The sequence below is a fragment of the Chiloscyllium plagiosum genome, chromosome 21 (genome assembly GCF_004010195.1).
Source record: "Chiloscyllium plagiosum isolate BGI_BamShark_2017 chromosome 21, ASM401019v2, whole genome shotgun sequence".
NCBI classification, from domain to species: domain Eukaryota; kingdom Metazoa; phylum Chordata; class Chondrichthyes; order Orectolobiformes; family Hemiscylliidae; genus Chiloscyllium; species Chiloscyllium plagiosum.
Window position 1 is genome coordinate 23,463,374 of NC_057730.1, and position 13,968 is coordinate 23,477,341.

A 13,968-nucleotide genomic window follows, 5' to 3' on the forward strand; every position below is an offset into this window, starting at 1 on the left:
CAGGGGTAGTGGAATGGATGCCCGGCACTGGCACATGGACCCATTTCTATTAAGGGATAGCAAATTTGTTGAATATATCAGAAGAGAGTTCAGGGCCTTCTGGGATATCAACTCAGATACGGCCAGCAATCTGGCTTTTTTGGGAGGCCACTAATGCATATTTATGAGGCCTGATCATTTCGTATTCTGCAATTAGAAGGAGGCAGAGGGATGAGCAACAATGGATGCCGGTGGCCCGGCTGCAGTTAGCTGAGGAAACATATTATAATAGGCCCTCTCTGGTCAAGTTGCAGCAGGCCATGGCCCACTGGGCGGCTCTCGATCATTGCACACACAAGTGGCTAAAAAAGAGGTCTCCTTTGCTCAACAAATACTGTTTGAATTTGGAGACAAGCTAGGTAGATATCTGGCATATTTGGCTAGGAAGAAAAAGTCTTCCCAATTTATTAAGTCTGTTAGGGAGAAGGCTGGTATGATTATCCGTGAGTTGAAGAAGATTAATGTTAGATTTAGGGAATACTTTGTAGAGTTCTCTTGGTTGGACGGAGGTAAACATGGTGCAGCAAGAATGCAGTCCTTTTTTGAGAATCTGGATCTCCCCAGTATAAACATGGAACAGGCTTCCCTATTGAATGCACCTATAACAGTACAGGAAGTGCAGGAAGCAATAAGGCATCTCCAGGATGGCAAAACACTTGGGCCAGATGGATTCCCAAGTGAGTTCTATAAGGAATTCATAAATGTGTTGGTGGAGCCACTTCTGGGGATGTATAGCTATTCATATGCACAGGATTGTCTGCCACCTTCTTTTAGGGAGGCTAATATCTCCCTCATTTTAAAGAAGGGGAAAGACCCCGGAGAATGTGCTTCATATAGTCCCATTTCACTGTTGAATGTAGATTTTAAAATTCTTTCCAAGATGCTCGATCTGAGGTTGGAGAAGGTCATATAATAAAAGAAGATCAGACGGGTTTTGTCAAGGGCCATAGCTCCTCCAACAATATCAGGAAGGTACTGGACATAGTGCAGGTATGCCAGCAAAGATTGATCCCAGGTTTGGTAGTCTCCCTAGAAGCAGAAAAGGCATTTGATTGGATATAATGGCTGTACCTGTTTGGGATCCTAGAGCGCTTTGGTATGGAAGGATCCTTTGCCAGATGGGTGGCAGTATTGTATAATGATCATAAGGCAGCAGTCATTACAAACGGTGCTAAGTCAGATAACTTTAACATTGGGAGAGGTAGTCGACAGGGGTGTCCTCTGTCACCACTGTTATTCACCTTGGCAATTGAGCCATTGGCTGAGGCTATCAAGAGGGATCCTGAAATAGTGGCGCCAAGGGTAGGAATGGGGGAGCATAAGATCACCTTAAATGCTAATATCTCCCTTTTGTTCTTGGCCTTTCTGGAGAATTCTGTTCTTCGACTGATTCTAACAATTAACTCAAGTGGTGGTTTTTCAGATTACAGGGTCAACTTTACAAAATCGGAAACCATGCCAGTAGGGGGTTAGTGGAGGTGCCTAATCTGGAGGATGGAATGCAGTTCCCGTTTAGATGGTCGTCAAAACGTTTTTTGCATTTGGGAATTTTTACTACCCCTTCCTTCCACCACCTGTATAAAGCTAACTATGTACAACTATTGGAGAGGATAAAACAGGATTTGCTGCGGTGGGAGGGGTTACTGTCATCATGGTTGGACTGAGTGAAATGAATGTTCTCCCCTGCCTGTTGTACCCCATGAGAATGCTCCTGTTGTTGCTACCCAGACGAGTGTTATGGAGGCTCAATGGTTGCCTAGGGTCCTTCATTTGGTGTGACAGGTGATTTGAAGAAATATCAAATAAACGCTTTGTTAGCTGTTGTGGTTCTGTTCGCTGAGCTGGGAATTTGTGTTGCAGATGTTTCGTCCCCTGTCGAGGTGACATCCTCAGTGCTTGGGACCCTCCTGTGAAGCGCTTCTGTGATCTTTCCTCCGGCATTTGTGTGTGTGGCTACTAAGGATAGCTGGTCGTGTTGTTTCGTGGCTACTTGGTGTTTATGGATGCGGATCGTTAGCTGTCTTCCTGTTTGTCTTATGTAGTGTTTTGTACAGTCCTTGCATGGGACTTTGCACACTACATTGGTTTTGCTCATGCTGGGTATCGGGTCCTTCGTTCTGGTGAGTTGTTGTCTGAGAGTGGCTGTTGTATGCTGTTATGAGTCCTAGTGGTTGCAGTAGTCTGGCTGTCAGTTCGGAAATGCTCAGCATGAGCAAAACCAATGTAGTGTACAAAATCCTATGCAAGGACTGCACAAAACACTACATAGGACAAACAGGAAGACCGCTAACGATCCGCATCCATGAACACCAACTAGTCACGAAACGACACAACCAGCTATCCTTAGTAGCCACACACACAGATGACAAGCAACATGAATTCGACTGGGACAACACTACTATTATAGGACAAGCCAAACAGAGAACATCCAGGGAATTCATAGAGGCATGGCAATCATCCACAGATTCAATCAATAAGCACATCGACCTGGACCCAATATACCGACCACTGCAGCGGACAGCTGGAACTGACAACCGGAAGCGGCAGATTCAAACCACTACAAATGCCGGAGGAAAGATCACAGAAGCGCTTCACAGGAGGCTCCCAAGCACTGAGGATGTCACCTAGACAGGGGACGAAACGTCTGCAACACAAATTCCCAGCTCGGCAAACAGAACCACAACAACGAGCACCCGAGCTACAAATCTTCTCACAAACTTTGTTAGCATATGTTGGTGACTGGGTACGGGGGAATTTGGAGTTGATTTAGCTTGACATTGGAGCCTCGCAGTCGAGGTGCCCTCTAGTTAATTTATTATTTATGTATAAGATGAAATCCATGACCGAGCAGTGTAAGAATCCAATCATTTTAAATATGGTGAAAGCCTGGAGGATAATGAGACAAGACCAGGGCAATTGGTCGAAGACCTCGCCGTTTATCCCATTGGTAGGAGCCCAAGGATTTAAACCTGGGGCAATGGACTCCGGCTTTAAGCTATGGGAGAATAAGGGAATCTCATGCCTGGAAGATTTGTTTGAGGGGGAGGTCCTGATGTCATTTAGTCAATTAAGCTAGAAATATGAATTGTCCAATCGGGACCTTTTCTGGTACTTTCAGATAAGGGATTACAAAGGAAGACCACGCTCCTGGCTCAGTGTTACAAATCAGACTGGAGAAAGAGTAGGCTAAAGTGAGGACTGCAGATGATGGAGATCAGAGTCTAGATTTGAGTGGTGCTGGAAAAGCACAGCAAGGCAGGCAGCATCCAAGGAGCAGGAAAAGAGTACTCCAGTGCATGGGTGCTCTTTCAGTCAGTACTTTGTATCATTAATGGAGGATGTGGAAGGAATCTGTAGGATGTGGAATCAAGAGCTAGGAGAGGATATTTTATCAGAGGTATGGGAAAATATATGGGGAAATGTAAGGGCAATTTCAGTATGTAACAGAGCGCAGGCCATGCAATTGAAGATCTTTACACAGGGCGCCAGAGAGGCTAGCTAAGTTCAAGAGAAGAGTGTCATCAGGGTGTCCCAAATGTAAAATTAATGTATGCACTCTTACACACTGCTACTGGTCACGTTGTAAGATCCAGAGATACTGGAGTGCTATAGTAAGGGAGCTAAAGGACATCTTGGGGATTGAAATAACTCTGGATCCGGTATTTCTTCTTCTGGGGTTGTCAAATTTGCCCTCTCTGGGGGAGCATGGGAAGAGATTGTGTAACATTCTTACCCACTGTGCGAGGAAGAACATTCTAGTGAATTGGGTGTCGGAAAAACCACCAGGTCTTAAGGGGTAGTGTAGTCTGGTGATGGAGCATCTCCCCCAAGACTACCTCACAAATACGGTGCACCACAAAGCGGAGCAGTTTTACAAGACATGGGGGCCCTTTTCAAATTATATTGGCGCAGACTTATCAGCAATATTAATTAGGGCCGTGGTATAGCTGTCAGAATCAGGATCGGTGCCCGTTGGGCCCTGGAAGGAGGAGGCTGGGGAAAAAAGAATACAGGTGCTATAACTGGTGCTCCCAGGGATGGGAGCCTCAGTGGGATGAGTGAGATAGAATAATGAGATATAATTTAAGTTACTTGAATTTAGTTTAAGTTAATAGTTATTTAATGGTTTGTAGTTTAGTGTAGGTTAAGTACATACATTCGTTCTGGTAGTATAGTAGGTCATTTATTAATAATAGTATCGTGTTATGACTTTGATGTACTGTGTACTTTTCTGTTTTTTGGTGCTTTTTTTGCTATATAGATGTTTTGTAAAGGATTTTTAAAAGTCTCTAATAAAAAATATTTATTAAAAAAGTTTTTGAATAGATTTATAGGTAGGCCAATTGCCAGTTTTTCTATTTATTCTTTCTTTTGTTGCATTTTAACCATAGTGTATGAATAAATTGTATTTTACTTCAAATCTGGTAGTTTGACCGATCAAGTTACATCTGGAACTCAACACCTTACATTTACTTTTAAAATAAGAAAAACTTACTATCTAGACTACCTTTTTAATGTATGTTGGAAGGAGTCTGGTCTGGTCCATAACAATGATGAGTAGATTCAATGCTGGATCAGGTATGGTGTAATTTGTAGAAAGCTGAGTTGCAGTGAGTACTTGAGAAAAAAACAAGCTCACAAGTCAACAAAAGTCATTGTGTACAGAGTAGTTGTCTTCACCATACTCCTATACTTCAATGAGATGTGAACTGTGCACCGTATCAGTAAACTAATAAGAGTGCTTGAGAAATTCCACCAGCAGTGCTTTGTTGCAGTCTCTGGATTCAATGGCAGGAGCCTGAAACAAATTCTAGTCATGTTCTTGAAGACATCTCCTTAAACGTTCAGGCAAAACACCTGCAAACCCAATTATGGTGAACTGGATGTAATGGCTGGATGACTGAAAAGCGTCTCCCTCACCAGGTCCTCTTTTGTCAACTCTCAAATGGCTAGCATTTCAGCAGTCGGCCAAAAAGATACCACTGGTAAGATTCTCTGAAGCTCTTCTCAAAGTGCAGCAGTATTGACATTAAACATGGAGGACATTGGTACAAATCATTTAAAATTGTGACAACTTGTCCATCAAGTTGTATCAGGCTTTTTGTGTCCCAATATTTAATGATGAGGCATAGTGGCAGCAGAGAAGGAAAGAAAAGGAAGTAAATCCCATAATTCTAAGTCCACCTTCATGGACATCATACCCCATGTGCCCAAAGAGCTGCAGGTCAAGAATTGGTCTGTTCTGTCACAAGAAGACCCATGTCAAAAACTCACAAGTCTGGAGTAGATTTCATCCTTGAACAAAGACAACCCAACAAGGTCTTAGCAATGTCCGAACTCACTTCATAGCCTCATATACTTTTGAAATATATTGATTGCTATAATGAGATGTATACAATAGCAAACATGTGGTGCCATGAAAATCTTTTACAGCTAAGAAGGTAAATGACACTCATGTTCACATCTCATTTGTGAAATAGTACCTCTGACAATGCACCTCTGTATGGCACTGGAAAGGTCAGCTGAGATGTTTGTGTTCAAGCATCTGGTGTGGGATTTAAATCCACAGCCATCTTAATTACAGATGAGACAGGGTGACATTTAAAAAGACATTTGAGGTTTGAAAATCTTTATTGAAATTCTAATTAGAGATAATCACAATGCTATTTTTAACAAACTATACCTTCAGATCTACAACACAAAAATACATAAAAATGAGGATTAAACATTGTTAAAGTGCTGGTTTAATAAAAAAAACTTCATAATCCAGAACACAAAGAAGGTAGCAGGTGTCACTTTTGTAGTAATTGTTGACATCCATTGGGTATAGAACAGTATGGAGGAAACTCAGTCAGTGTCACTCCAGGTAACAGTTGTTAGCACCATAACTATAAGAAGGCACAGGTGAACACCATCATAGTGATTACTTGAAAACAGTGCTAAGGGGTCTCTTGTGACACAGCGGTAACGTCCTTATTTCTAAGCCAGGAGGCCCATGTTTGCATCCCACCTGCTCCAGAGGTGTGTAATAACAAGTCTGAATGGGTTGATTAGAAAACATATTTAAAAAGTCCTGATCACATAATTCCTTTGTGATTGGTACTTTGAAAAATGACTGCACAGCACTGCTTATAACTAATTCTAGGATCTCTTTCCAATTTTGGTTAATGAATGTTTGGGACACTCAGTATCTGAGCCTCAAATACTAAGGTTTTTGAACCATGTAGGTTCTGAGAGATGTTCACTTCTGTTTGACTTCTAACTAAACCAAAGGAGTGATTTTTCATTGCTGGGGAGGATGATGTTGAGGGTCTAGCCTGGGATATTGGGTCATGAGTGAGCGGTCGTCAATTTTGGATTTTTTTTGGGCAGCAGAACTTTAGATAATGGGTTCCAATGTGTAGAAACTTCAGAAACTTACCAATACAGGCAGAAATCTGATACTTCTAGCCCTGTACAAGGTACTTTAAGACTCTCCTTTATGCAGCCCAAACCATGCAAGAGCAGAGTTCAGACTATCTATAATAAACAGTGAAACTTTGAGATATGACAGTATTGGTCATTTACTATCACTTGGGTCAGAACTCAGCTTCAAAAAAAATGTTGCTTGAATTGAAAGTTGTTATTTTGATCCATGGCTTCATTTTATCCGATGATGTATTGATGTCCTGTTTGATGCATTTCACACATTGTCTGAAGTTCCTAACTATAATGAGGTTGGAATGGAGGGGTTTTCATACATAAAAACTCACTTACCGGTAGAATTCTACCTTATCTCATCCTACTGCAACAAATATCAGTAAATATAAGCTAAGACTATTCAAAACTGGAGACTGAGTGTTCCAGTGAACAGCAAAGATTTCATTGAATTACTTGCAAATAATTTAGCTAATGCCAGGCTGAGTTTACTTATCAATAACAAGTTTATAAAGTGAGTCTCAGATTTGGTTTTACGTGATGTAGAAAAGGAGAAACTGGTCCTGTTGTTGGAAGGATTGAGACCCAGAGGACACAAGTTTAAGGTGTTTGCCAAAAGAAGCAATGGGGACACAAGGAGAAAACCATTTTACACAGCAAGTAGTTAGGATCTGGACTACACACCTTAGAGTGTGGTAGAGGCACGTTAAATCGTGGTTTGCAAAGGCAATCGGAAATTGTATAAGTGCATAGCTACAGGAAAACAGCAGAGAGCAGGACTAGGTGAGAAGCTTTTGCAGAGAGTCGGCACTGACACAATGGACTGAATAATTACAACACAGAAGGCTATTCTGTTATTATATGCTATTTATAGCCATTGCAGATAGGAGCCATTATAGAATAATAGAAATGTACAGCATGGAACCAGATCCTTCAATCCAACTTGTTCATGCCGACCAGAAATCAGAAATAAATCTCATCCCATCTGCCAGCATTTGGCCTATATCCCTCTCACCCTTCCTATTGATATACCCATCCAGATGCCTTTTAAATGTTGTAATTGTACTAGTCTCCACTACTTCCTCTGGCAGCTCATTCCATACATACACTACCCTCTGTTTACTAAAGTTGTCCCTTAGGTCTCTTTTATATCTTTCCGTCTCACCTTAAACCTAAACCATTTAATTTTAGACTCCCTTACCCAGGGAAAAGACCCTTGTCAATTTACTCTATCCAGGCCCCTTATGATTTATAAACATCTGCAAGTTCACCCCTCAGCCTCTGATGCTCCAGGGAAAATAGCTTCAGCCTAAACAGCCTCTCCCTATCACTCATACTCTCCAAACCTGGCAACATCCTTGTAAATCCTATATGAACACTTTCAAGTTTCACCATATCTTTCCTATAGTAGGGATACTAGAATTGCACGCAGTATTCCAAAAATGGCCTGACCAATATATAGCTGCATCATGATCTCCTGTCTCCTATACTCAGTGCACTGACCAATAAAGGCAAGCGCTCAAAACGTCTTGTTCACTGTGCTATCTACCTACGGTTCCACTTTCAACAAACTATGAACCTGCACTCCAAGATCTCTTTGTTCAGCTTATAAGTCGTGCCCTGATTTCCCTCACATTTATCTAATCTATTTGGATATTTGATTTATTTGGCTCACTTGGAGGCAAGGTTACAATGTGTCTGTGATCTCTGTTACTGGTAGTAAGAAACAATACTTACACCATGATCATATTAGTGACAAATCTCCACTAGCATCAGGGATATTTACTAGTATCAAATCACTAATACTACTAAGATTAATATGACAAGCACAAAATCTCCACCAGCACTGGACGTATTGTAAATAGCAAGTGACAATCAGGAGATGAATTACCGTATATATCCATGTATATGCCGACCTCACATATAAGTTGACCTCTTATTTTAGCCAAACAAGATCTTGTATTTTCCATACATCTCATGAATAAGTCAACCCTAGTTCTTCACAGTTACAGATCAATATTTATCAGTCAGTGTGCCTGCTCACTGCACTCCGCTCCTGCTTTCCAGTCTGCTGGCCATATTGCTCCATTCCAGATCTTCCAGTCTGCCAGCCGTTCTGCTCCGCTCCAGTTTTTCAGAATAACTGTAATGGTATGACAGTACTGTACCATTCTATCATAGCAGGCAGAATGGAGGTAGTTAGTTAGTAAATAAATTTTCAATAAAGCCATTCTTCTTTATCCTTATGTTGTTTATCACTTAATGTATAGATCTGGCTCTTGTTTGTCCATGTTTGACTCACATCAAGCATGAATTTCATCCCCTCAAAAACAATATCTTGTCTATTAGTTGACCCCCTAATTTCACCTTAAAAAAAGTCTTCAAGATTCGACTTATACACAAGTATATACAGTAATTGCAATGTTGTCATTCACATCTCCTCTAGAACCATCCTTTGCTTCTTTACTAGTCTCTCTATCATCTCTTCTGCTTTGCGTCATCTTCTCTATCATCCCTGAGTTGCTCCTGCCTACCAAACTATCACAAACATTCCTTTTGTTCTTTCTCCTCCTATTATCCAGCCTCTGTACGAGCTTAAAGCCTGTTATAAATCCCTAACTTTTTTGTAGTTCTGATATGAAGCCATCATTTTAATATGTTTACTCTGTCTTTCCCTCCACATATGTTGCCTGACTTGCCAGTAACTCCTACATTTTCTGTTTTTAATTTCACATTTCTAGCTTCTTCAGTATTGTGCTTTTGTTTGTGTCACTATTTGTAATGATCCACAATTTCAGCATGGTTATTACTAAGAACAAACCACAATTAGCACTAGATCAAAATAGTAATAAGCTAGCATAAGGTCACTCATGCTATTGCTGAGGAAGGATGAGGATTCAACCCTGAATTAAGAGGGATCCAGTTTTTACTATAGGAACCTCGATCCCCAGGAAAGAATTAGGAAGTGAAGGTTTTAATGGGCATGTGGGACACCAGGGCAAGGTCACATGATTAATTTTGATGGCCACGTCTGCTTTGATCACTTTATAATTTTTATATTTGTCTTGGAACAAGTTAATTCAGCAAACGGTTGTATCCCCAGTCTGATATATCCACTAACATAACAAAAATAAGGTACTGCACCAGTGGCCAATTTCCAGGACAGTGCAGCATTTCAGTTACCAGTTGGAGAATTGAAGCCCTTGATTCCAGCAGGCTTCTGAACCAACCTAACTCCAGCAGAGTCTGGGCCTCTCAGACTTAGTGTTAATTTTCCTCTAGCTTTTTATTTCTAATGCATCATTCCACCCACCCAGATAGAATTCCCTATGTGTGCAGCTCCTGCACTTGTAAGTTCGAGGTTGAAACAGGAATTTATTTTGATTGGTGCTAATCAGGTCTTTCTTCTGAACCCAGCTGGAAACGAGCAAAGCTGAGGAACACTTGCTCAAGGGAGATCTGGTTGACTGAATAATCCTTGATATTGTATTTCTCCTTGGCCCTTTCTAGTGTGCCAAATATCTGCAAACAAGGGGAGGAAAATTGAAGTAATTTTCCATTTACAAGCAAGCATGACAATTAGAAACCTGAGCTACTAGTAATATTAGTTAACAATGAACAAAAGATTAGTATCAGCAAGCAATAAGAACTATCGATAGGTTAGTATCAGTGGTGAATTATCAAGAGTTTAGTTACATGAATTAAAAGTGAATACTATTGATGGATTAATATCAGCAATGAATACTATCAATAAGTTAGTAATTTCAGTTAATAGTGAAAACTGTTGGTGGATTAATAACTCAGTTAACAATGTACACAATGATGTGATAACAATATTAATTCACCTCTGTGTCTGTTAAAAAAGTAGTTAGCCTTCCAGGATCCTCGTTCCTCCATGCTCTGAACATGGTCCTTTGCTCCCTTTCTCCCAAACTAACCTCTGGTTATGGCAGCATTTTATTTAAATTCAACAGTGCCTTCACATTCTCAGCCTGGCCAACTTCCCCATCTGAATATAGCATGTCCATTAATTTTGGGAACAATTCTATGTTCCATGTACAGATACTTGCTCAGTTTCTTTAAATACTGTCCTCCACAGTACAGGAAATCGGGTAGGTGGGCAGAAAACGTTTGTGACACAGATAGATTAATGACCAAATTTCTGGCAAATGGAGTTCAAAGCAGGGAAATGTGGAATCATTCACTTTGAATATCACAAACACAAATCAGAATAGTTCTTATTGGTGAGGAACTAAATCTTTGAAATAATTTAGGTGTCCATGTACACATCAATAAAATTTAATAACAGAGTGATTCCCAGTGAGGTGCGGAGCCCAGGGTAAATCATATTGTGTGGACTCCCCTCTTCCCCTGGTGTAAATCACACTGTGCAGATCCCACATCCCCAGGGTCATTCCCACAGTGTGGACTCCACCCTCCCCCGGGGTAAATCTCACAGTGTGGACTCCACATTCCCCCAGGTAAATCACATTGTGTGAAATCCCACCTCCCTGGGGTAAATCACATTTTATAGGACCCCCATGCCTCCTCAGTGACTGGCTTACTTCCATTCCATAGGAAAATCTTAAATTGTTTTAAGGAGGTGTTTACCACAAATGATGCACCAGACTGCTTGACACCTCCACAATCATGTGGCAATCCTCATCGGCATTACAGGCTGGAATTCCATGAAGCTCTTTTGAGTTAATGATGCCTTGCCATGATCAAACTAAACCGGAAACTAAATGGAAGGTCACGTGATGCTACTGTCATCCATGCGCATATCGCTCCCATCCTGGGGGTACTAGGTCCTCCTAGGTGCCCATGCAGAGTGCCCCCAAAACAGAGGGTCTAGGGCTGTTGTCCCAATTTATTTTTCCCTGGGGACAGTTCTTCCTGGTGCACATGTGCATAAAGTAATCAAAAAGACTGATTGAAAATTGCATTTATCTCAAGAGAATTAGATTTACAGTGAGGAAATGAAGCTTGTGATACAGAGTCTTTGTTATATCTAATTTGGAGTAAATAGTTTCATTATGGGCAGTGCAAATCAGAAAGGATATTTTGGTCTTGGAATACAGTACAGATTCAACGCAATGATGCTAGACCTGAAAGGGTTTTCTTTAAAGGACAGGTTAGGATATTTTCATAAATATGGAAGATTACGAAATTGTCTCTAAGTTCAGTTAAAACATTGATAGCATAGAAAGAAAGAAAACAAACAAACAATCTCAACTGGCATAACCTCAAAATTAAAACCACACTCTTCAGGGATGGTGTCAGGAAATATATTTTCAAACAAAGGGTTGTAAAAACCTGGGACATTCTCCCCCAAAGAGCTGTGGATGCAGGAACGATTGAGTGAATGCCATCAAAGGCCTGAGAGAAGTATAATTTCCCCTGTTCCTATGTAATGGATGGGGCCTGAATGGTCTCCTCTTGTTCAGAGGGTCAAATGGCTCCCCTCTTGTTTGTGAGTGCAGAATGACCCCTGCTTGTTCAGAGGGGCAGAATGTCCTCTGCTTGTCTTCTCTGTAAACTTCTGGTATAGTGAGTGTCACAAATCCTTCCTCACAGGGTCCTAGTCAAACAAAGAAACCTACCTGAGACCATGACAGGAGTTCGCTGGTTAAGTGGTAATGCACCATTCCATGATGCTCATCCTTTAAAATACTGCCTGTCATACAACAAAACAAGAGTAAGTTAGAGGCATAAATAAAAACAACATAATTTTAGATGGGCAAACATTAACCATCGACATGGATTTCTTGACCATTCCAAGTACATATGGCATACACAACTCTGAGTATGGAGCTCTGATACTTGGAAGGCTACCAGAGGAACCATGTTCAAATATCACCAGAAAAAAAATGTGCATTACATTCAATAAATCTGACCACTTGTGCAGATACCAACAATCTGACTCTGAAGTTCTCATGTTGCAAACAAGTCAAATGGTTACTACTGCCTACCTCAACCATTAGGCCCATACCCACATATGGTGTGGTCAACCCTTAAAGGCCTCAGCATGTCCAGGGATGGGACATATATGTGCCTTCCTGAGAATAAATGAAAAACAGACTTTTTTCACCAAATCACCGGTGATATGTCTCACCTATTATCCACCATCAATAAATCACCTGTGTTTCAATTAATCAAATTATGTGCAATAGCGAACAGGATTAAGGTCTGTGTTAGATCATTGAAATCAGCTGTCAGTGAACAAATGTTTTATGTTACAACATCCTTTCACTGACCGTGCTTTTCTCAGATCTCAACACCCTCCTTTGCATATTAAATATTGATAGACTATCCACCTGTAACGGGCATCATAGAAAGCCATGAATCCTATTAGCCAATGCCCATGCTCTCAACAGAGATTACTGAAACACAAGCAGTAGAGTTCTTGAAGTATTCTCCCAATCTTTCCCCAATTGCACTGAGGCCAAATTTACCATCCTTTCTACTCCATAACTTTCTGACTTCAGCTGACACAGCACAGACCATCAATGTACAATAGGAAACAATACCATTCTGAGTGACGTCCTTATCCATTGACAAAAAGATTGTGAGAGGAAAAGGGTGAGACAGTGAGGTTGAGGTAATGAGAGGGAGGGACCAAGACAGGGGAAGCAAGAAAGTGAAAGAGGCAAGTAAACAGAGAAGAGAGAGGGAAATAGAGGCAAAGAAAGACACTGAACATGTGAAGTAGGGAGACAGAGGGAATGGGAGAGGGAGACTGTATAAGAGAGACAGAAAGAAACAAGAAGAGATGCAAAAATGAGCAGAGAGAGAGTAACAGAAAGTGTCTTGAGAATGAGGTGAATTGTGAAAGCCATTGTGTGATAGCAAGAGAATGTCATAGAGTCACAGAGATGGTCCAATTTGTCCATACTGACCAGCTGTCCTAAATTAGTCTGGTCCTATTTGTCAGCATTTGGTCTATATCCCTCTAACCCCTTCCTATTCATATACCCAACCAGATGTCTCTTAAATGTTGTAATTGTATCAGTCTTCACCCCTTCCTGTGGCAGCTTATTCCATACACATACCACCCTCTGTGTGAAAAAGTCGCCCCTTAGGTCCCTTTTAAATCTTTCACTTCTCACCTTCAACCTATGCCCTCTAGTTTTCACTCATACCGTGCGGAAAAGGCCTCTCCATGCCCCTTGTGATTTTATAAATTTCAATAAGGTCACCCCTCAGCCTCCGACGCTCCAGAAAAAATAGCCCCAGCCTATTAAGCCTCGCCCTATAGCTCAAACCCTTCAACCCTGGCAACATCCTTCTAAATCTTTTCTAATCCTTTCAAGTTTCATAACACCCTTTCTACAATAGGGAGACCAGAATTAAATGCAGTATTCCAACAGTGGCCTAATCAATGTCCTTGTACAGTCGCAACATGACCTCCCAACTCCTAAACACAATGCCCTGACCAATAAAGGAAAGCATACCAAACACTTTCTTCATGATCCTATCCAACTGCGACTCCACTTTTAAGGAACTATGAAC

At 41.1% G+C, this 13,968-nt stretch overlaps 1 protein-coding gene across 2 annotated transcripts in view; it reads right to left on the bottom strand.

The window, feature by feature from the left end:
- Nucleotides 1–7,829: 7,829 nt before the first annotated feature.
- The window catches only part of abca3b (ATP-binding cassette, sub-family A (ABC1), member 3b), a 110,891-nt gene continuing 104,752 nt past the window's right edge, over nucleotides 7,830–13,968 (bottom strand). For both annotated transcript variants that reach the window (XM_043711548.1, XM_043711549.1), the window contains exons 30-31: nucleotides 12,060–12,133; nucleotides 7,830–9,978 (exon numbers count right to left, since the gene is read on the bottom strand). In XM_043711548.1, coding sequence (XP_043567483.1) covers nucleotides 9,847–9,978; nucleotides 12,060–12,133 — 206 coding nt within the window. In that variant the 3' untranslated portion in view covers nucleotides 7,830–9,846. The remainder of the gene's footprint in view (nucleotides 9,979–12,059; nucleotides 12,134–13,968) is intronic.